The sequence below is a fragment of the Micropterus salmoides genome, unplaced genomic scaffold, assembly GCF_014851395.1.
Source record: "Micropterus salmoides isolate LMB-PRFRI ecotype aquatic unplaced genomic scaffold, ASM1485139v1 Ms_hic_scaffold_7, whole genome shotgun sequence".
Taxonomy (NCBI): Eukaryota; Metazoa; Chordata; class Actinopteri; order Centrarchiformes; family Centrarchidae; genus Micropterus; species Micropterus salmoides.
In genome coordinates this window covers 34414732-34439245 of record NW_024044459.1, presented here as the reverse complement: position 1 = coordinate 34439245, position 24514 = coordinate 34414732, and the positions used below count along the sequence as shown (strand labels likewise).

The 24514-nt window shown below is 41.7% G+C and overlaps 1 protein-coding gene and 1 long non-coding RNA gene across 3 annotated transcripts in view; one reads left to right on the top strand and one right to left on the bottom strand.

The window, feature by feature from the left end:
• The window catches only part of LOC119892052, a 35507-nt gene extending 25211 nt beyond the window's left edge, over positions 1 to 10296 (bottom strand). Inside the window, exon 1 of the long non-coding RNA XR_005442505.1 lies at positions 10151 to 10296. This is a non-coding gene — a long non-coding RNA (uncharacterized LOC119892052). The remainder of the gene's footprint in view (positions 1 to 10150) is intronic.
• On the top strand, positions 9072 to 18781 carry tbx1 (T-box transcription factor 1). 2 transcript variants are annotated; one of them, XM_038704135.1, is made up of 8 exons: positions 9072 to 9602; positions 10835 to 11171; positions 13304 to 13405; positions 13781 to 13952; positions 14887 to 15042; positions 16121 to 16188; positions 16787 to 16887; positions 17704 to 18781. In XM_038704135.1, the coding sequence occupies exons 1-8, from the start codon at positions 9419 to 9421 to the stop codon at positions 18084 to 18086; spliced, it is 1503 nt and encodes a 500-aa protein (XP_038560063.1). In that variant the 5' UTR covers positions 9072 to 9418; the 3' UTR covers positions 18087 to 18781. The 2 variants fall into 2 exon arrangements, with proteins under 2 accessions (XP_038560063.1, XP_038560062.1); XM_038704134.1 differs by having other exon boundaries at positions 10784 to 11171.
• The last annotated feature ends 5733 nt before the right edge of the window (positions 18782 to 24514 follow it).

The window sequence follows — 24514 nt, the reverse complement described above, 5'->3', positions numbered from 1 at the left end:
AGTGATTTAGTTAGACGTCAGTATATGAGGTTTAATGTATAGTTACGTAGGCATTCTTTGTACATGTTTTACACATTAATCACTCCACTTTTATGTTTCAATTATTTTATTAATAAAATAAATCAGTGGTAGTATAATTTAATTTGTTTATGAACCACAAATTATTGGTGAATATAATGTTAAGATACCACATTTATTATTTGTTACCACATTTTCCATTTAAAATCTATATTTTTAGGATAGATTACGAAAGACTAAAATTTGATTAGGTTATTTTAAACTGAAACAAACATTTAATTAAATTTTCAATATTAACAGTAGTAGTTAAAATCATAAAAGTAGATTTAAAAAAATATATGATTTCTACTTATTTATAAATATTTTTTAAATTTGTTCAAGAATTCTCAATAAACTAATGTGGGTATAAACAGTGTATTTTAAAAATTATATGTTAGAAACTGTGTGATTTCTTCTGATTGGATGTTATAAATTATACTAATAGCAATATACCACTCCATGCTAACAGAAAAGCTTATCAATATTTCCAAAATGAATACATTCCTTCAGTAAATTCTTTGACTGCTTCAGTACAATGGGTGAGGGAACTTTTTCATTATACAAGGCCCTCGCAATCTCTGGACCCTTTGTTTTTCTTCAGCTCTCAAATGCTCCTCGCCGCCTCGAGAGCTGGCTAATGGATGCAGATGGAGGAAGTGTTTGACATTATGGACACAGCAGTGCTTGTTTTAGAGGAGCTGGTCATGTGGTCTGCCCTAACAGGCCACACAGTACCCCCTTAATGTGACCCAGACCCCCCAGCCAACTCCAGGGGGTTTCAGGAACTGTCCGCTCTGGGGGAACTGAGTGTCAGTTTAGCCCCCCAGTGAACACAAGTCAACATGCCTTAATCCCCCCCATCACCTAAAGTTACACTTTTGGGTCAGCAATTAGCTGGCCAGCCAAATCTCCCCCACACCCAATATGGAGCTCCAAGCTGGGACTGCGGCCAGAGCTCAGAGCTCTGTGTTGGGACCCAGAGCCGCCGCTGCTTGTGCTGCCGGTTTCCATGGCACAGCGCCGGCCCAGGCCACATGGTCCCTCATCTTTCACTGTCACTGTGCTGGAGAGGAAGAGATCAAAACAAACATGTGGTGGCAGGGAGCGCCTGACATGATGAATCGCTGTAATCAGTATCAGACAGCCCAGCGCTCACTCTGATTGGTGGAAGTTCAGAGAAAGATTCTTAGAGTGACTGAGTGACAAGATGCACAGAGCAAGATCTGTGACCTGAAGCACGGCCTAAAGATCCAAGCACCACCCAGCCAAGTCTGCAGGTCATTCTACTCTGAGCGACGCTGAATGTAAACATTTTCTAAGGCGGGGAAATGTTTGCAACACGGAAGCTGGGTGTTCGGTGGGCGCCGTGTCCATTATGAACTGACACAGAGGCATGGCAACAGGAATGATGGGGGTGTAAATTCCATTGCTTGGTATCGGCTCCATTCACATTGTTTGCCTCCTTTGTGACTTCCTGCCTCTTCATCTTGGAAGAGGAGCACAGGAAAGCCCGAAAGTCCCCCATCAACCCAAATCTCCTGTACGCCCAAACAAAAAGCCACATTGTAGCTCATTTTCCTGTCTCTTCCACTGCGCATTTCCAGCCAGGGGGGTGTGGTAACGGCATTCCTCAAGGTCAAATCTTTTCTGTACGCCTCTGATCCCCTAATTTCACTGTCTGGGGTTGGTGTGGGGGCTTCTCTAATGGACATGTTACCCTCTTCCTGCTGCTGGTAAGAGGTGATCCTGATCCTGCTGTCACAGAAAGGACTGCCACGTTAAAACCACACTAAACACCTTCAGTGTTTCAAATTGGAGACCTACTGGAGGACTTTGTCATCCGACCGACCCCTGAGATTAGAGCCTTTCTTCAGGTGGGCCAAAGGGAACGAAACTAGTGCGCAAGCAAAAATGAGGAAGAGGAAGAAACAGGATCAGCCCATGAAAGGTGCTTTTACTGACCGGAGTGATTTTGAAGGAAATATTCACTCATTTTTTGGAAGTAAAGGAGCAGACTCTGGCCACCCCGCCGGGCTTGGACATTACCTCCACTAACACGGCTATTAATTTCAGCTAGTGAGGGAAAGTAGTTAATGGGATATGCACACATGCACTCAAACACACACACACTTGTACACATTCACAGTGGGCCTGTCTGTAATGGCCTTTGACTAGAGGTCTGTGGTTCAAGTTCACGAAAGCAGAGGATGGTGAAGAGGGAACAAGCCAGGGTGGCTGAGGAGGGACAGATGGGGCTACTGGGACGGAGGGATGGAAGGAGTTGGGGGGTTGAGGGACGTGAGGTGGTGGTGGGGAGGGTAGTCTCAGTCTCGAGCCCCCTCTGCCAGAAACAACAAGCAGGCCTTCTCATATTCAAATAAATACCAAACCAGTGGGGAGCATGGAGGGTCTGCAGATAAGGAGGAGGCAAGGGGCGAGAGCCAAGCTGGAGGATGGCTTCTCTGCTACACTGAAGACTTTTTGGGATCACAGGCCGAGCCGAGAAGAGCAAAGCAGGCAGTGACAGATTTATAATAAGCGTAGACTCGTCCCTTGCATTTAATACCGGGCTTAAGATGTATTAGAGAGACAAAGGCAGCAGATCCTGCTTGGGGGAGAAGAAAGGCCTTAATTAATTTGGGGAGATCACTGAGGCCCGGGCCCACATCATCGGTCCTTTGTGGCAGGAATGCCAGCTATTTACTGGTGCTCCAATAGGGCTGCGGGGAGAGGTGAGGTGATGACGACTGGGGCGGCCGTGCAACAGATAGGGAAAGGATACTTTTCAAAAGCTAAAAGCTTCCCAGTTTTAAAACAAAGACGGGAGGGAAAGAGAAGAAGTGATTTTGAAAAGGGATCTGACTCTCAGCAACCCCCTCCTCGCCCCACCCTTCCTATGGCCTACACAGACATTCCTAACTGTTTTTGCGCTCTCTTGGCCTTTTCATGAGAAATTCAACTTGATTAATACTGATAACAACTCTGAAAGGAAGATTCAGAATATTCAGTGGTATAACAGTACCGAACATACTGTAAATACACACAAACACATGTATGTATTTTAGTATTTTCCTGTCCGGATGAAATAAAGAAATCCTATGCGATAGGTTAGACAGTGTCATACAGTAATCTAGTTGGATGATAACTGCCCGCTCCCCGCTTTCTCCTTTACAGTGTTGCTTCAGGTGCAGTGGGGCCAAGGCGAGCAGAGTGTCGAGGCCGGCCTGCATCGACCGGGCTGCAGAGAGCCTGTTGAAGGGCACAGTTGGCAGCTGTCAGGCCTATGTTCGTTAACTCAGAGAAGACATGTGGAGAGAGGACCTTCCTTCCCAAAATAAACAAATAGTGGTGGCACACATCTTCCCAGGCAACTGCAAAGGGGGAGGGAGAAAGTGAAAATTGTGCTTTTCTTTCTTTGTCTCTTTTTATTTCTGCATGGCGGCTTGGACAAATAGATTGTCAGGCCTCAGAATCCACGAAGACGAAAAACTGGGCTGCAAGCACAAAACACACATCTGACATTGCGGATGATGTATAAATGTATAAAGAGTCTGCACTTAGGAAGGCAAGGAAAGCCTGTGACTGCCCCAGCCAACTGCAAGAAGTCATATCAGTAGGAACAGTTTTGTGTTACAATGTCATTTAAAAACATTTAGATATTCCATTATGTGTAGTGTTCTTTCTAAAACACGTTTGTGCTTCCTCTGAGATTTTTAAATGAATAATATTAAAAGGCGGCCTACAGCCTGTTTCCCCATGTTTTAACAATGTGTGTGGGAATATATGTTGGAATTTTTCTGGGCCAGACACGAGGGAATCGTGATTTTCACCTTTGCTCAGCCATTGTGTTCATTTCCATTGTGTTTTTTATGCACATGTCCTTTTATGATGACCCCCAAAATACAAAGAGAACAGGGCTGAACAGGAAAACCACATTTATATGCCAACAAGGAAATGTGTTTGGGCTCATTTGTTTTGTTTTGTTTTTTTTCTTCAGAAAATAGAGGAATGTAAAGATGGCTATAGACTCACACTCCAAATAAATCTCCCAGTCACAAAACAGATTTACCAACAATTCTGACCTATTTGTAAAATCATATACAAACAAAAAGGAGGCACACTAGACTAAATCTTGTTGTGACTGTATAGTGATTTGTTTTGTATTTTAGTATCTTCTTATCTTCTTCATATCATTCCAATGGCCTGTAGCTTCGCTGTGATATTTGTATTATTACTGTATCTGTTGCAGTTTACTGTAGGATTACTGTACTATGGTCGGCTTCACGGAAGACTGAAGGGCTACTGAAGAAGGATGCGGATCTGCAAACATCAGTAACGCAATGTGAGCACAAGCTCCATCACTGTTTATCTACCCCGCTGCAAACGCACACGTGCACAAATACACTGGGATTTTATCTTTTTCTTTATTTGCGTGCATTTTTGGACATGATAATAGGGTTATACATCATTAGAGCGACTTTTTAATTTTTTTTTATTCATGATGGTAACCAACCAACGCCCGGAAAAAGCCTTCTAAATATCCAACTAACCACTCAATGACAGATGATAGAAATTAATTTACAAATATACGGAAAAACAAATACTGATAGACATCCAAATATTCAACACTGTGGTCAAATGTTTGGACATTTTTTACTGAAAAACTCTAATTAGTATTCGCGCTGATGTGGACATTTCATTTCGGGAAGGAGGTGGCCATATTTTTCACGTTGGGGTGAATGAAGGCATTCACAAATTTAACCAGCAGACAAAATTAGACTGCTACTTGTGCTGCAAGGCAGCAGAAGGCTTGCACCTGTACAAAACGTAAAACACTTTATGTTTTTGACCATAAAAGGTTTATATAGGCTACTACTATCTATTTTATATAGCATATTATATCTATCGACTACTCATCCGAAAGAAAACAATAATTAAATAAGAATTAAATTAAAAATAGCGCAAAACTCCAGTAGACGACTAGAATAATTTAATCTATTTTTAGCATTATTTAAATGCCTATTTAGGTCATTATTCACCACCACAGTCCTCTGTAGAAATATTAACGAAATGGTATAGGGACTTTTCATTGATTGCTTCAATAGCTACGTAGCCTAAATAAATATATACTGTTAACATTAAAAAAAAAAATGAAATATGAATTACACCAAAGAATATTCATGATAAGATTACTCAATTTTTCATTTCCGTTTATTAACCAATGTTATTTATGCGGTGTAAATCCAATACTAATTTATAACTTATTTAAGGTCTTTATCCAAGGACTCTAATAAAAATGTTCTGGTGTCTCTAGAATAGATTTTTATTCATATGAATTTTGGCCCCATAATGACTACCGGCCGGAGGTCCTATAGATAGCTGAGGCACCTTTTTGAACACTTCCTCCTGCATACCTGCGTCTCTCCGTGCATTTCCTAAAGCCCCGCGGAGAGAGGGGACACCCCGGGCCCTCTGCTGTCAGCGGTCAACTGCTCACTTCCTCTCCTTCTTATTCAGGGATTTACACTAATATTTAGATAGGATAGAGTTTTATACGTGGAGTGCGCCGCCGCGTCCCCCAGCTGCAGTCACGCAACATGAATGTGAAAATCATTGTTTTTATGATCAGTGGAATAGCGCGTGATTTATTATCTGTTAAATGATGTGAGCGTGTAATTAATAATTGCATCAGCCTGGCTGCCGCAGAGACAGGCTCGTTAAATTAAAGACAACACAGTGATAAAAACATCAAAGGGCATTGGATGCAGTTTTATTGTGTGTCTGAGGGAAGCAGGCAGAGTACAAGAACAAAAGACTACCGATGACCTAATCACATCTCTGTTTATTAATAATACAAAAAGTGCAGCAGCCGAGCCTCGAAGTTTTACGAGATCAGCGCCATTTAATGAGGCATGGCACGGGCGGTTTTTGGTGTGGTGATTTGTCATGTTACCACATCAGGACACACACGAGACCACACAGGCCTCTCCTGCAGTACATGAGCAGGAACAGAAGCATCCGACAGTGGTGTAAAAGACAACAGAAAGAAAACCAACAGCGCGTGCTGTGTGTGACTGACTGCCAAAATGTCTCCAACAAATGTCACACAGCTGCAATCAGACTGGTGCTTTTTGTTTGTTATATTTTTTTTATCAAACAGTGCGTTCCTGCGCTTTTTCGTGCGTAAAAGCACAATGACAACGAAGGCCCTGTTGGCCCTGTCATCCGTGCGCATTAGCCTGTCAGCTGACTTCTGTGGGGCCACGCTGTGCGGGCCGGAGGTAAGCAAGGTAGGCTAATAGAAAAGAGAATAACGCGTGCAGAGGGTGTATAGGCTTCACTTTTCAGCTGTGAAATAAAAGTGTACACATTTCCAACATTTAAAGTCATAAAAAAAAATCAAATCTTCTAAACTCATAGTATAGGCCTACTTTCAGTTTCTTCAGGGACAGAGAATGTATTTGGCTTTTGCACGTCGCAATTAATATTACTCCACATCAGCAGGGCCACAAGGCGTATGGGCACCTAATGTGTACCTGGACAACATCAAGTGCTGGTGTTCCTACCAAAATGCTGACTTAAATCGATTTTAAAAAGACGTCGGTTCAGCAGAAGCCTAACTGATAGCCTGTCACGATCAATAAATCCAAGGCTGTTTCCCTCTACACGAACAATATGAAGGCATCATAAATGAAATCCCCACACCGACCACTGTGTGAATAATGATTACAACATCGTCACGTGTTCAATAAAAGCAATTCAGAGATGTGGGTCGATATTGACAACAGAGCAGCAGAGAGAGGGAGAGTCACTGTGTACCAGCGCTGTGTTCTGTATCCATCAGTCAGTGAATGCCTGTATCCTCTAATCAGTGAGGGCCGTACTTTGCTCACTTCGTCTAGTTGTTGTCAGCTTTTGGCGTTTGACTCCAGGATGCAGGGTCCCACAGAGCAAAGACGTGTCAAACAACGTCAAAGATGTGCGTAAAAAACATACAACTTTATTTTGTGGCTGCTTCTGCTGCTTCTTGAATGTTGTATCGAACACTGACTATTATATTATGGTAGTAACCACGCTATTAATACATGCGGCGCTCAAATGTCCTTGTTGTCCATCTTCATGGAAAGAGTACAGCTGTTGTTTACATTTTATGGAAACTTCTACCTCCTCAGTTACTAACAGGCTGTAGCTGCACAGGTTTTGTTTGCTTGTGTGATTCGTTGCTTTGTCGCTTCCCTATAGTGACAGAAATCGCATTCATAACAAGCTTTAAAGTGTTTATTTTACACAGTGAATCAATCCTTAATATTGTTACTGTGAGCATGTCGATTCAAATGCTGCTCCGGCCCTTTCTCTAACTCCACAGCACTTTTCAAAAATGTGTTACTATATTTTTCATAGGGGGAAATGCAGCTCGTTGGAAAATATTTATTGACATTTTAAAGTTAGTCTTTATGTCCACATGTGCAATGCTGAATGCCTCCGCTGTGCTTTGGCCGCTGCTGAGGCCTGCGAGCGCATTCCAACACAGTGTCTTCCCATTTTGATCTGCTCCTGTATTTTGTCTGTTATCACCTGAGTATTTACAAAGGAGGCTTCCAACTTGGCAATGATGAAGTGGAGTCGGTATCGATGGCATCATATCTGATAAAAAGGCCGGCATACACTGGGAGGAATATATCACCTGGGCGACGGTTTACACTGGTTTTGAAAGCGCCATGCCTGATTTATTTTATAGAGTAATCAATGCGCGAGGCCACATTGGAGTTTCCCCACTTTATTAATAAACAGAGTGCTACGAGTGTGAGTTATAAGTCACATCTATCTATCTATCTATCTATCTATTTGCCCTAAAGAACAAATTGCAGGAGTTTATTTATGCTCACTGCCTCCCACGGAGAAACATCCAAAACAAATAGGGCTAATCCTCTAACTGCTTTATCCCATTAGATCCCCGCTGCTGCCTTCACACTTAATTCAGTGACTCCAGTGTAAATTAGACTATCCGCTCGCTATCGCAGCAGCTCCAACAAAACACATCGTTGGTTGCTGCACATTAAAAGCTGAACCTCGATAAGCTGAGGACCAACAAGGCGATAGTGGAGGCGCGAGGCGGAGAGGTCAAGTCCAGCTCCGGTCTGCAGTGCCACGTGTGTCTCTGTTTGCTGGCTGCACGAAAGGCGTTTTGCTCAGTGAAATGTCTGTCTTTCTCTGTGTAGGTACACAAGAAGTAAGGGGCTGCGCAAATCGGGTTACACATTACGCTATAATTGATACTGCTTTTGGCAGAGTGTGCTCAGTAGACAAATACATAAGCGCACGGGTGGATGGCTGGTGTGAGAGTGAGTCATTCCTTAAATTAAATGAATTAAATCTGCCACTTCTTGTCCATTTGTGCATTTCTTTGATCCATATTTTCTTTTTTGCTAAAATCAATATTCATATTTATGTGTTACTTGACTCAGAAAACACCCAAAACAATTTAAACTAATGTGAATTAACTTCATTTATGTTTTCCCAACCTGTAATTCAGTGGGGCTGTATTGGGATGGGAAGCAGAGCTTACATTGCCATTGCCAGAGCAAGTGTGAAATAAAAACAACAGGGACTTAAACAGAATATGTGTGCGATATATATACAGATAAGTAAAATAAGTTAAAAGTTTAAAGAAAACTAAATTTTTCAGAATGAACTCCTGCGTAAAAGACGCAACTTCTGTTCTCCCTGATGTTCCAGACAACCTCGAGGCAGGATCAGCTCTATCTGGGCTAGAACAGCTAAAACGTGCAAAACGCATATAAATACATATATATATATATATATGCCCATTATTTACTGGAAAATTGGCGCACTTTGAAGCCGGACATTGCAATGACGTTGGAGTTGAATTCAAATGACTGACACGGTCTTATTGAAATAAAACATCCAGTGCAGAGCGCAGACACTTTTTTCCTGGTGGTGTAGGGGAGGCGTGGATTTCGCTCACTTTTGACATTCTCATAGCAGTAGTAGCTTCTCCTCAAGGCAGGACTCAGATGACACCACCCCGCCACCGACCGGAGGAGAAACAAGGGAAGCTCTCTCTCTCCTCTGTGCGGACGAACTGTTTTGACATCAGGACACGTTCAGAGGTTCATCAAATCAATCTGACCACCGGGGAGCTTTTCGCGCCTTCACGATAGCCGTGGGAATACTTTAAGAACAGACTACCACAGACTCTCGCACCTACGGAGCGCCGGTGGCGGAATGTGAAAACCCCATTTTGGCGCATGTTCTTCTCCATTGTGCGCAGCCTTCTCCTGCTTTCTGCTCGGTTGGAAAGCGGAGGAGGGACAGCTTTTCCCGACTCGATTCCTTGCCTATGGACGACGGCGGTCCCCTCTCTCCAAAGGCAAATGCTTTCAGTATTGCCTCTCTGATTTCGGCTGCAGAGCAAGCAGGAAACGCAGCGTTTGACAAACAGAGCACCGGCCTGAACAAGCTAGACCTGCACAACCACAGTTCCTTTAAAATGCACTACAGCACTGTCACCCGGGAAATGGAAGGTAAATCTGTTTGTTGATGCCCACAGAGCTGCTGTAGCGTGTACACGTCTCATCTGAAATTACATAACGCCCTTGCATTTCCTCGGTTAATCGGCATTCGTGAAGTGCACAATTGAAATCAAAGCGCAAAACCACATATGGTGCGTTATTTTTAAATGCATGAATGAAATGGTTGTGAAAATAAAATTTGGCACAGTTAGAGCTCAATGAAAAACAATACAAATTCAGTCCCGGTAATCACCATCAGGGAGGAGAAGCCTGCATACAAAGCAGCCAGTGGAAAAAAAGGTTCCCATTAGAAAACCACAAAGCGCTGAACAAAGAGTCAACTTTAATTCGCGGACAGGATCACATACATTGAAATGAAGCCAATAGGAGGAGGGTTTACATGGGCACCCTGTGCATAATGGTAAAAAAAAATACCATAATATGCATATCCAGCTCGGAGGGGGTGTATATCCATTCCATACATCTATTTGTCCATTAAGGAGAACGCAACAGTCACATGCGGAATGTTTGTTTGTTCATGCAAATCAATGTGTGTTTACCTGGTATACCGTTTACACTCAGCTCTGCCGGCCAGGTCCTCTATTGTTTGCTAACGGGGTGATGTGGGCGATACCCTTATCCAAAAGTTAAATGGGTCCCGGAAAGCCCATTAAAAAGGGACGCACTTCTCTGTCAATCAGTCTCGTCCCAAGGCAAGGAAAAGACACATTACCTGCAGTTCCTTATCTAAATAGAAATAAGAACCGGTTTTATCGCAAAGGGGAGGCCCTCTGCGTCAGATAAGAGAGGAGACTGCGTCGCAGTGTAACACACAGCAGCAGCGCACAGCAGAGGCCGCTCAGAGCAAAAACTATTTCACACGCACTCGAAGCTCCTTTCTGCGAATAGCTCAGAGATTATCCGCGAGCCCCGCCGTTTTTTGGAAACATTTCATCACTTTTCAGACGATTGCTATTTTAGATCAGGCAGACTGTAGTATGTTGGCAGTGGACGCAACCTCAGGGATTAATAAGCAGTCGAGACGGAAACTTTTAAACCGAAACGGGGGCATTTGTGCATGACATCTTCATCTGGAGCTCACTGAATGCTGCTTCTGTTTTTACCATCTGTCTTATAACCGACTTAAAGTGCAAGGCATATTTAGTAAATCCAGTTTTTTGGGATGATTTCAGCCATATCCAGTCCGTGGCTGACGCAGCTGTCCCATTTTTGCGATGTTGCAGCCTTCACGACGAGCAGCCTGAGCAGCCTCAACACGCAGGGGGGCTACCACCTCTCTCCGTCCCCCGGGGACCCCTACAGCCAGCATGAATCCCACTTCGAGCCCTGCCCGGCCGCGCAGCACAACTACTATCCGGGGTCTAACCCGGGCCAGGCCCCGCCGAGTGACAACGGGACTCCCAACTGCTCCTCCTCTTCGTCCAACTCCACACCGAACAGCAAAACAATAGTGAAGAAGAACCCCAAAGTGGCCAACATTAACGTCCAGCTGGAGATGAAAGCTTTATGGGACGAATTTAATCAGCTGGGCACGGAGATGATAGTTACCAAGGCTGGCAGGTGAGCACAAATTATTCACAAAAGTAAAGTTACTTTTCTCCTCATGCAGATTTGGTAGACCGGACAAATAAACGGAGTAGCTTCATTGTAACATTTATTTTGAGCAACAACAAACAGAGGGCTACCAAATTAAATAAGGATAAAGGAGTCTGATTAAAAATATTTTTTATTCTTCTGGAGGTCAAAATGAACAATCTTATTTCACTATTCACAGTTTTTCTTAAATCAGAAAACATAGGCCTATGTGTGGGTGTAGAGTGGTAAAACTGTCTGCATTGTAGAATAATTAACAGAAACCATCATCTTGCTTTTTGCACATTAAGGCCTAAAATGTTTATTTACAAGCCGGATGAATTAAATAAAAAAACACACTATTTATGTCGGCTGTGTGGATAAAATACATCCTATTTAATTTAAAGCTGTGCAGGTGAGCAGTTCAGTCCTGTTGCGGGATGTTTTAAACGAGGTCAAACGCATGGAGGCTTGTGCTTGAGTGTGTGTGTGTGTGTGGGGGGGGGGGGGGGGGGGGGGGGTAAACAGCTGTAAACATGTTGATATGATCCTGCTGCGTTTTATAGATCCAAAACGAAAAACCGTGACTCTCGGCTGGTTTTCTTCACCGTCAATTTCAGTTTTACGCACCGCTATTCTGGTGCATTATGGAACATTTCATCCATGCGCCTTTACATGTGTGGACAAAGACCAGCTCCCACACACGCTGACTGCAGTCTTGTTTTTAGTCGGGCCTCGACACGTGTTTACCGTTTGTCCTATTTCCTCATTATAAGAGTGTCTGTCTGATTCACTCCCTTCCCACTTCAAAAACAATTTTTGGCTAGGCTAAATTACACGGAGACACTGGCTGTGATTTGGTTAATAGATAAAACAGAATATGGCAACATAAGGAGTTCTGATTGGCCGATTTTGCCTTTTTAATTTCCAAAGTTTAGATGAATTCTAAGTGCCATTTTTGTTGCAGAATTTATAGGGCACTTAACTCTGCTTGTATCCTTGTGAAAGACAAAATTCAACCAGGGTTGACCTCTGATCCTCCAACAAAATGTTACACTAATATTCAATATACTATTATTGTCCACCAGTAAACACTAAATATACCATGCATATGCGTCTTCAAGTGCCCTCCTGAGTTGTTTTATATTATAGTAAAATAAAGAGGCACGGGATAGTTGATTTAATCCTGAAAGCCAGGGCTCTGAACTGTCTGACAGGAGAAATGAGATCTGCAACAGAGCACTTTAAAAGCTCCTTCAGCCTCACCTAGCCACAACACTGACGTTAATTGAGCGTTGATTTTAGGATCCCTTTCACTGACTCGCGGATTACTCAACTTTCCGCTGATGTTCTTGGTGGATTTGGATGTGCCCCATACATTAACCTAGATGAGGTGGAGGGGGAAACAAGTGTTTGTGTGCAGAGGCGCTGCCCGGCCGCCGCATATAAAACCAACAATTAGAGCAAAACTTCCAAATTTCTAGGGACAAAGCAGATTAATGATTGTTTAAATATGAATATTTCAGTACGCAGAGAACACTGCTTCTATTTTCCTCGCTGTATTTTATTTTATTTTTCAAACAAATTGAATTGTGGATATGTTTTCCTCTCGATCCTGATGGTACAAAGTTCAAATTCAAAACGGAACTACACACCTCGCCTACCCAAATAACGCCCGTGTTTCCACTACATGTGTGTGTAGGCCTTCATGTGTCTGGAAGTCATCAAAAGAGCTGAAAAGACGTTAAAGCATCATGCCAGAAATTACAAAAGCGGAGCTATAAAGCAACAAACGCGAGCTCCATTCAGATCAGGGGGAGTTTTATCTGGTTACGCATGGGCTGAATCACATCATTCCCAATAGCGTGAAGCCTCTGTCTCATTGTAGCCTCCTGCTCGGGCCAAATTAAGCTCTCTAGGCCTGGAGGTGCATGTCTTTCTGCAATCAAAATACTGTGTTGGCTCCTTTGGCGATTTCCAACTGAACACCACTGTCCACACACACACACACACATAGAGAGAGACTATTCAGGTTTTAAAAAGCAGGGCATAAAAACTAAATTTGCACCCATGCAACCATTTCAAGCCTAGATTTAACACTCGCCTTTTTTGTTTACCAGGAGAATGTTCCCAACTTTCCAAGTGAAAATATTTGGGATGGATCCCATGGCAGACTACATGCTCCTGATGGACTTCCTGCCTGTAGACGACAAACGTTACAGGTAAATTTTGGGTGTCTTTAAACAACTGCTCGTGTCAGCAGGACACAGGACCGTAACTCCGGAGGCTTTTACTGAGCTGCACAATCCACACTTTGCAGCAACAAATTCCATTAGCAAAAATAAACAATAAAAACCCAGTATAAATACATATATAAATATATGTATGAATTCATACATTCATTATCATTATGCATGTTTAGAGGAGAACATTTATAAATATTTCCACACTTTATGCCCGAAATATGTTGGTGACATGCTGTCATATTTTGACCTCAACTCATCCATGAAAATTCTGTGGACCGTGCGTGAGTAGGCGACTTTTCTGTAAGCCTAAGTGAATAATGTCGGACTAATTGACTGTGTTCGGTCTTACAGGTATGCTTTCCACAGCTCATCTTGGCTGGTTGCCGGTAAAGCCGATCCCGCCACACCGGGTAGGGTCCACTACCACCCGGACTCTCCGGCCAAAGGCGCCCAGTGGATGAAGCAGATTGTCTCTTTCGACAAACTTAAGCTCACAAACAACCTGCTGGATGACAACGGCCATGTGAGTAGGCCCACGCGACTGGAATAAATGCATGTAAAAACAAAAACAAACGAACAAAAAACTACGCAGATAATTTAGTAAAATATGGAAAAATTGAGATTTACCGACACCTTAAGGGCTCAGAAATAGGCCTACTGTAAACTCACCACGGACACAAACAAATCCCAGGAGAAGGGGAATTACCATTAAAGAGAGGTTGAGCGTTTTTATTCGCCCTCACATTGATTGATACAAGTAATTTAACTAATAAACCTTGATATTTTGACTAACAGTCAGATGTTGCCTAAAGGGTATTTTCAGTCTACACAAATCTGCACTGAACATCAGGCTTTCCTCCAAAAATGACGCCAAGGACGTGGAATATTTCACCACTGGAAATCATTTCAGCCCTTCCCGCTTGATCTTCCACTCCGTGTGTTCCACTGAGTGTTTCCGTGTGTCAGTGCGTTAGGCCTAGTTGTGAAATCAGAAAGAAAACGAGTTTGGGGGGAATGTTTCAAAAAAAATATTGAAAAGTGTGAGACTGCTGGATGCAAGTGTCCACCATGACCCTGAGAGATTAGTTAACGAGTGTTAGGCTTTGAAATGAGAATTTTGTTGATAAAATGTTCTCAGGCGGCCTTACACATTTAGAGAGACGTGTTTTAAAAGGCTCTGCGCATTTAATAGGAGCGTCAGGGTATTTCTGCATTTAATGCCATTTACCAAACCTGGTTATATCCACAAATATGTATGCTGGAAATGGTTGAGAGGGTTTTAATATTTAATAAAAAGATAATCACTAAACTACCTCGATCGTTACTAAATTAAGCAAAATCTTCTTATTTATTAAAGCCTAATAAAACATCGAAAATAGTCTTACTTGCAGAATGTAAGCCTTCAAGCCTTAATCCTATAACTCTAAGAGTGATGATGAATCCTCTGTCTTTTACAGATCATCCTGAACTCCATGCACCGATACCAGCCCAGGTTTCATGTGGTTTATGTGGACCCCCGCAAGGACAGCGAGAAATACGCCGAAGAGAATTACAAAACTTTTGTTTTCGAGGAAACCCGCTTCACCGCGGTCACGGCGTACCAGAACCACCGGGTAAGAAGCATTTGTTAGCCTATATGAAGCTCACATGGCCTGATGTGCAGAAACGAACCGCAGCTATGTGCGGGAGTGGCCTGATTCTACAGGAAACATTATGGGTACAGATGAGAACACTGTGACCACAGAGTAAGCCTAGAAAAGGGTCGCTGATAATAAATAAACATTAGAAATAGTTTGTTTTGCGATTGTCGCGCTATTTTGTGTAAAAATAGAATTAATCAGCAATATCCAGTTGTGCACAATCTCTTCCATTACGCGCTTTTTGTGCGTAAATGGCGCCTCTGCTCTGCGCTTCCTTTTCCTGCGTCGTCCCTGCTCTGTTTCCCATCCGTTGTGTTTAAATTTACACATCAACGTATTCATCGGTTATTCAGAGCGACTCCTAACGAGTGACACATTACAACAGAATCCGTTTCCTATCAGCAATTGTATAGAGAAGAGCGAGGGAGTTGGTGCCTTGCTGTAATATTCCGTGATGATCAGGCTAGAAATAATTCCATTTGATGTTAAATGTCAGGTTTTTATTTTTTTACAGTGGGTTGATTATTGCCTTTATAATGTAACTCACAAAATGTTACTTATTAGCTGATGTGAACATTAAACCTAGTGACATTATGAAGATGATTGTGAGAAACGTATTCAAGGTCTGATTCTGAATAATTTATGACTGGGACTGTATCTATATGGGGAACTACAAATGAGACGTTTTGCTGCTGCAAATGTCACAAAAGAGTTCAGAATTAAACGAAGTCAACAACTATATGTATTAACTTGCAGTCATGTGAGTTTACTAGTTTTTTAAATAACACTGAATTGACATGAGGCTGTAGCCCTGAACAACAGACCTGTGACTGTTGGCTTACATGTTTTATTAAAGACAGCAGTGTGTTCAAATGTGATTTGAAGACAGAGCAAGCTCTCCTAAACGTTTCAGTCCATGCTGCTGGCCTATCACTGCTGTCCTTTCTAATAGAAATCAAATGCAACGACTAACAGAAATGGAAATGGAATTGTGTGTATGACTACAGTATACAGCACAGAGCTTTATTTTATGTTGTGCTCTGGATTTCAGATCACACAGCTGAAGATAGCCAGCAATCCCTTTGCAAAGGGCTTCAGGGACTGTGACCCAGAGGACTGGTGAGCGCTTACACTTAAACAATACTGTCTTATTGGCTTGTTTCCACATGGTTTAAGAATGCCAGAAAGTCTTTGCAAAATAGTTTTGCTGTTTGTTTTATCTCACGCAGGTGCCAGGTGGGTGGAGTTTACCATATAAAAGAAGTTTAGAAAGTACTGGATATTGTTTAAAAGTCAAGACTCTGTGCTTTTCTGTCACTGACGAATTACCAGACACTCTCGTAATTGTCACAATGGAGTAAACCCCACCCATCTGGTACAGTCAGGCAACTAAAACCAATGCAAAGACTCAGACTCTGTTCAACCAGCTCTGTAATTTAACTTTTCTGTTTTCTTAAAAAGCATCGACTGAAGCGATTATGCTCAAGTTTATGGGAGTTTTTCATTATTTTATAGAATAGACCAATCAGAGTCACGTAAAGGCTTACTTCACATTTCATTCACTGTGAATTGGCAGCCTGTCAATGTGTAAATGCTCATTACATGCATCAGTGTAAACTCTTAAATGTGCATTCATCATTTTAATATATAATAAAGAAATTGTGCCCTTGACATTCATTAAATGAGTATGTAACTGAATCCATTCTCCCTGCTTCAGGCCCAGGAATCACAGGCCAGGCTCTCTGCCAATAATGAGTGCCTTTGCCAGAACAAGAAACCCAATGTCATCTCCACCTCAGCAGAACGGCACAGAGAAAGGTCTGCAGCTCGCTCTTTGTTTCATTTCAAAACTCATGCCTGCTATCAAACGAGAAACATAGTCACATTAAGTTATTCAGCCTTTAAATACAAATATTTGTCTTTAAGTTGTTGATATATTTCTCCTCATTTTCTCTTAATTCAGTCTCCTTAACTTAATCGCAGTGGTGCAATCTCAGTATCAGGCCAAAACTGGCTTTTAATTAAACATCAAATATCAATGTCATTGCCAACATAAACACAATAAAACCTGCAATGAAAATTTAATTTTCTTGACATTGTGATTTTAATTTAATAGTTTCCCCTGGGCTTTAAAAAGCTTCTTATCCATCTGCAGGGATTTTGTAACTGTTTTACAATACAACCTATTTGGAATTTAAACTGCAACATTTTTAAGTGAAATGCATCTTTAAAATTTTATATGCATGAATATATTTAATATTGAATGAGCATTTTTTAATGATAACTGATAATTGATATTTATAGTTTTTCTCAGCTTCAATGCAGACTTTTGTTATGTAGTGTTCCAAGTACTGCTTTCATCTTGCCAATAATATATGAATACTGCTCATTTTGGGGGTATTACAACTGTCAAATGAGTCTTTATCAAATATCAGTGCATGGTGCAAACAGTTTCTGGCTTTAACCCAGAAACATTCAGCATCAGAGCAGTGAAAAACTATTTTGTCGTAAACTGCTGTAGTTTGGAGCGCAGAACTGAACACACTCACTGTTTAGAAAAAATATACTGTATGGCATGAAGTATGCACAGCACACTAGCTAGCTCTGACTGTTCTCATGTCTCTTCCTGCACAGAGGACAGTAGGCGGGAGTACGAGCGAGACCCCAGCGGCACGCCTATACACGCCGACCCAGCTCACCAACTGATGTCCCGAGTCCTCAGCCCCGCCTTGCCTGTCCCGGGAGGCCTCCACGCCGTCCCACTCACCAGCGGCCGACCCAGCCCTCCTCACGACCTTCGGTCAGACCCCCACCCTCTACCCCCGGACACCCTGCACCACCACCCTTACAAGTACCCCACCACCTATGAACACTACCTGGGAGCCAAGACCAGGCCGTCGCCCTATCCTTTACCCAGCATCAGAGGACACACGTACCACCACCACATGAACCCAGCCACAGCTAACATGTACTCAGCCACCAGCGGCCCCTCTAACTATGACTACGGGCCCAGATAATGACTGCTGTCCACCAGGGCTAACGGCGCACAGCACTATGGGAATGGAAACAGGCAGGAAAGGCAGCACAGTCCTGTCTATTGATGACTTATGCAACCTGCGGGGTGCATTCACGGGCTCAAACTGCTTTCTGCTGGATAATCCCTGCCGTATTTATTTAAAGGAAATGCATCTTTGGGCACCTGCTCTGAGTCCTTGAAGAGGTCTGCTTTGACCTTTAAACCCAAATGGCAATAGCTCCACACCAGGGCACCACTTACCTGAGCGGTGCAGACATTGAGCCAGCAAACAGAGGAGGCAGGAGTGACCTCTCCTTAACACGGACAATACCTTTTGATCACAGACTGGAATTTAATTCTTTTTTTTGTGTGTGTGTTGGATGCACTTTTTGATTTGCCTTGTTTTTATTGCTTTCAAAAAAGCCATATGTTATATAGTCCATCAAACTTCTAGGTAGACGAGATGTTTGCATGTTGAGCTCATCAGAGAGAGGGTGTCGAAACACATCGAAATGTTTTTGTTTGAGGAAAGAAAAATAACAACATTTGATTTTGAAACATGAACATCTCCAGCCGCCCTGAGAAGCTTGTACCCTGGCACTGACTTGCAGCAATTCAAAGTAAAGAAATGAAGCAGAATGACTGTTCTGTATCTGTAAAATAAACATTAAATTCTTGTAATTCATAAAAAACAAACTGTCTATGAGCAGCTCTTCCATTCAATTCTGTCTGCTGTTGCACTGCTGGAGGGGGAGGGGTTAAAGAAAGCCTACCTCACTGACAGCATTGTTCAGGTTTCTCCAACAGGATTTGCCCTGTTGAATTGAGGTGAGGTGTCCGCTGCTCCTGGAGTCACTGTCAGGACGGCTGTCTAAACATTAGACTGCACTGTAGTTCATATGTTGAAATCTGCACCTGGTTCCGTGAAAAAAAGCATATGTACGCATAAATGCACTCATTGACCATGCTTCCTACTATACACACTTCTGTTTTAGTTCTGATAAACCATGTGCGCAATAGCTGACCGCAAGTTTCTGTTAAAGTCTCCAACTGATTAATGAACAAAAGCTGTAGCAAGAGGTCACTACTGCAGTGACTTTTAAAATAATTTCCATTAAAAAAAACTGATAAGTGCTTCAAACCATAAGGTGATAATGTTAAGTAACTGGAATAGACCTACTGGGACATATTGGACATTTAATTAGCATTTAATAATATATTGATCATTTGGTAAAAATGTATTTAATTAAATTCTGATTAATAGAAAATAACTTACTTCCCAGAAAATAAGAAACTATGTCATGTCATTTAAACTGGAAAAAAGATCTCCCCCCTCCCCATTGCTCATATTTAATGGGACAAATAAAGAAAACATATCGGTGATATTTTAAGAAAGTCACGTCTCTTATCTGTGCAGTCACTTCAATCTCCTATTTGAAGTCCAATGAGGAATGCATTGTTGTCAAGGTTAATCTGGTCGAAGAAAAAACAGTCTGCTTTGGGATTTGCGCCTGTCACGATACAAAGGGAAACGTTGCGTAATGATTCATTTCAATAATGTATTTTTTTCTCCTTGAACCCAGCAGCCATTGAGCGCAGAGCAGGGGGAAAGGATGCCCGAGGGCGCCTGACCTCTGACTGTTTAATGGCTTGTAAAGGTGTCAAAGGTTAAATAATGTTTCCACACATTTAAACGCCGACTAATTGGCTATACGTTTTTGTTGTTGTTGTTGTTGTTTGTTTGAGCGGTGACTAAAGCTCGACGGTATTTACAGCTTTCTTAGGCCTATTGTTAAAATTACGTTTTTATAAACATCATTTTCAGCTAGCCTAAAGGGTCTATGCTACGTTAGCTTTATTAAAAAAGCTGATATTTAACTAGAAAGTGCTATTTTTAATTTTTACTATAGCCAATTAATGATCTGTTTTTCGTCAACTTAATTCAGACGATTCATAAAGTGTGTCTAATCGGGATTTCAGCAATTAAAACTACTTAGAAAAAATTAATTAGGCTATAGGCCTACAAATTGAACTGTTTTCCTAAGTGTTATAAAATTCGCCCACGCAAATATCCCACACAACCTGTAGCCTCCATTCCGTGTCCCTGATGAGTCTGGTGAGGAAGCCGCCAGTTGGAGGACGAGAAGATGGGGGGGGGGGGGGGGGGGGGGGGGGTCCAATGTCCAAGCACCGCTGAGGAGCCACTATAAGGTTTGTAGTGGCCAACTGGCATAGCAAGGAAATCTTTATTATCCAAGATAATTTACAGTTAGGTAACAATTACGCAGTTGTGGAGGAAGCATTTAGATAATTTACATGGATCAGATAAGAAAGAGTTTTTCTGCCAAGTATTTTACACGTAGGAGGAATTTGCTTTGGTCATAAGGTGCAACAGAGCTAAATGTAGAAATATAAAAATATGGAATAACCGGATGCAAGTTATAAAATAATAGTAAAATAATAATACAACAATAATAATATTAATAATAATAATACAACTATGAGAAAAAATAGCAACAGCCTACTGCAATAGGATATAGAAATGCATCTCCATCTCTATAGAAATGCAAATCCATCTCAAGAGCTCTGAAGTGAAAATGCAACTAGAGTAAGCCAGGTATTATAAGCAAAATGCATTTATGAATCAAAAGTAAAAGTGAATATTCAAAAGTGCCAGTACATTATCGGATTATGACTGATTTACAGTTGTAGTTTGTCAAGGTGGGCCTAATTTTAACTAGTTTAATAGTTTTGCATGTTAATCTGTAAACAAACTAAATTACAATATTTGCCATGTCTTATTGTAGTGAAGTTTACAGTAGCATCAAACGCAAACACTAGTAATACTACTAAAATGCAAGTACATTAAATATGTAATTAAGTAGAGTTCTTGAGTAAATGTAGGCTACCTATCTCTCAGCACTGTAATAAAGAAACAGTTTTCTGGTTTTCTCTCCTCATGCGCAACAGCTGTCCAATTTTGTACCAAACTACATGCAGCAATGAAAATGTTCTTCATATGTTGTGCTCTCAGAAACACTTAATAAATGGTGTGTACCCTGGTGTGGTATGCATCGGTACGGGGGAGACTTGACATGCCTGAGGTTGCCCTCATTTTCTAACTCTGCCCTACAGTCTATAGTAGTAATACATTAAGGAACAGAAGATTTTTTTTAGTCTGTAGAACCTTAATGAAGCTTAGTTTTACAGAATTAAGATTGTTTTTTAAAAAAGATATCGTTTAATAGGCTGAGATTATTAATATTTTAAATACTTGCAAACTAAACAAGTGGCAGATAAGGGAAATTGCGCCTACTGGAGGAATTCTAATGAATTGCACCTCAATATAAACTAATGTGATCAGCATGGTGCCTATAGAAAATATCCTCCACATTACCTTTCTACACATGCTCCTGAATAAGCTCCTGCATGCTTTCAGCAGGCATCTGCCGTATTTCAATGTATCCTTCATTTTACACAGAGTTTAAAAAAAAAGAGCTACCTGCTTAGGCCCAGTTACATTGCAGAACAGTTCATATGCCCAGATGTCTCAGGCTCCAGGAGACACGGTGCCAAGGACTTGCCATTAAAGTATGGAGAGGTAGAGGATGGATGATAATGCGACCTGAGGTATCATTTGACACTCAGCTGCATCTGGAACATCTGTTGTGACAGGCCTATCACAGTCTCGATTCGTTCTCCTCACCTCTGTGTACATTTCTGCCGCTGAGCATAGCCTGCCTGGTGTATCTGGGGACGGTTATTAAACCAACCAGAGTCCTCCACCTAAACAACAGAACATGTGTTTCGCATGTTCCCCCCCTACGGCCTCTCGACGAATACAAAAGGTGCTATGGTTTATGGTGCGCATGAGGTTGCTGACGGACATTTTATGTGAGTCATCAAAGCACATCACCACCACTGGGCAAGAGTACATTTGTATTAAGTCACATTTAAAACAAAATAAATAAAACCAATTTAACAGTGAGGCGGAACATTGGTTTTGGCCTAGAGAGACGGGATTATTCTCCTCAAATCATTCTTTTCCACCATTTATGTTTTCTAAATAACCAGGCTCAGTGTGACGTCTTACATGTCAATGAATACCCCCAAAAGGCTCAGGGAGTGACAGCATCAACCACATGCACAACCACAAACCAATGGATTAGGTCCTATCCCAAAGCCAGGCTGACCTCTGACCCTCCAGGCGAAGGAGGACACACGTAAGGTGATAAGTGAAGCACAGGGTCTATTGTGCAGAAGGTCTCTGTCCATTTATTGACTTCCTAAATGATCCATTATGAAGTGATTTACGAGGTCCACCGCCACCCCACCAGACACTTCTAAGTCCGGTGGGTTGCTGTCTGCTCTATTCAGCAGACATCTGCACCATTGGACCCAGCATTTGATTTATCAGAGAATGGACGGAAGCTGGCCCACGCCACCTATAGTGTTTGCTCAAAGCCAACAGGAGAGTTAGGAAGCTGTTATGAATGCAATATGTCACCAGCGGGGTCAGGGACAAAAGGTATAGACGGAGCTCTGCGGAGAGAACAAGGTAAGCATGTCATTAAAACCACGTTCTTGAAGAAACAAGTAAGCAAAGATTTCTTAAAAAAATAAAAAGGTTTTCAACAATTTCCAAGTATGAACATCCAAAAACGTAACTTTGAATACAAGCAAGTACCAAACCTGCACTTTACACACTTTTTTTCAGTGACAGTAGTGTCACGGCAGGGCAGCTTGTCGAGCACATGACCTTGTCTTTCCTCTGTTCACTAATGATTCGTGGCCATTATGCTAGTCTGGCTCTTTGATTTCTCAGGCCTTTCCTGTACAGCATGATGAGCTTCTCAACTTGGGGTCATCCCGGGAGACAAAGCCTTTATGAAGCAGAACGTCTGGCGTTTGAAGACCCTGGCCCCCTGGCCTCCGGGCACCGTGTTGTAACACACGAGCTCCCATGCTGCTCATTGACTCACAGAGATATTATTAGAGACAGTGGACAGAAAAACAACACCTCTCTATTTTCTCTGGGACTTTCACAACAAAACCCTTTGCCTCGGTCATGACAAATGCCTGTTTCTCATAAAGACATCTGTATTTGGGATTGCATGTGAAGTAAATGTACAAGTTAACAATGGTCGTATTTTAACATGCAAATGCTGATGAATCCTCTCACAAAGCACATTAAAACATAGGATTTTCTTTTTACATCCCGATGGTTACGTTAATGTAGATTTCTTCATTTTTTTCCTAAGCCTTTTTTATTTACAAAAAAGGTCATACTTTAAAAAATAAAATCAGCTCTTGAACAGTTAATACTGACCAGGGAGCGCATCTACAGATCAGCACTTCCTCTAAACCAACATCTCTGTTCTTTATGTCCCCGCTGTGATTAACCTTGTTTGACAAATACAGCTCGGGTCAGGCTGGAGGGCCGCTGTGTTAAGCCGAAGCCTGCTAGAAAAACAACACGGGATTACATAGCTGCTCAGGTGCGTCGTATACCTCAAATTCAAATCCACTGGAGCAAATCTCCTATCAGATAAGTCAACACAATCACATCACAAAAGGGCTTTAGCAAAAGGTGGCCTGCCTTCTTCCGTGCCTACTTAACTATTTGAAATATATCAGACATTTTAACTGGCCCTACATCGTAGGTTAGACTGTGCCAGATATATACACAGGTGTATATTTATTTGTATACACAGTAGGAATACTTTGTCATGAAAATAAGGGTAATCAGGGTGATCTTTGCATGCGGTTGATGCTAGAGCTTCTAACAGCCGTTCTAGCATGAAGATGCATTAAGTGCAACCTTACTAAAGACAATTTACACTATGGCAGACACGCTGTGTAAAAAAAACACATCCATATTAGTACCAAACCCAGAGTTAACAAGGCAAATATTTATTATATTATATTTTATTTATTTATTATATATTTTATATTTCATATGTTAAGATTAGACAATGCAGAAATGGCATTTTAGATCTGTTAAAGCTTTGGTAGGCAATGTTGAAGAAACTAATAAGAGACATTTTGAAAGTATTCAGGCCTCCCTCTAGTTTCATGTACAGTGATGGCAAGGGATTTTTTTTGGATTTATTGATTGCTGTTGGGATGTTAAGAGGACTTCAACAAATATAACAAAAAATGCTTGTGAAATACATTAACTACCCTATCTGTAAGGAAAGAATAGTATCATGAGTCAATAAACGTTGGCTATTCATGAAGTCACTAATGTAATTTTAGTTTGAAATCAGTTAAGATTGATTTCAAACACCAGTCCTTACTCAAGTGAGAATATGCTGAGCGGCAGACCAGTGTCTATTTTTGGGAATAATGTAGCAGGACGCAGACATTGTGTGAGATGAAGTTGAACTCATTTTGGACAAATATGGACAAAAGTAACCACTCGCTATA

Bases quoted from the DNA above. Each gene is read 5' to 3' on its own strand.
- tbx1 (XM_038704134.1), top strand. From the start codon at position 9,419: ATGGACGACGGCGGTCCCCTCTCTCCAAAGGCAAATGCTTTCAGTATT. The intron at 11,172-13,303 runs GTGAGCACAAAT...TTTGTTTACCAG, and splicing joins ATAGTTACCAAGGCTGGCAG to GAGAATGTTCCCAACTTTCC. The intron at 13,953-14,886 runs GTGAGTAGGCCC...TGTCTTTTACAG, and splicing joins TGCTGGATGACAACGGCCAT to ATCATCCTGAACTCCATGCA.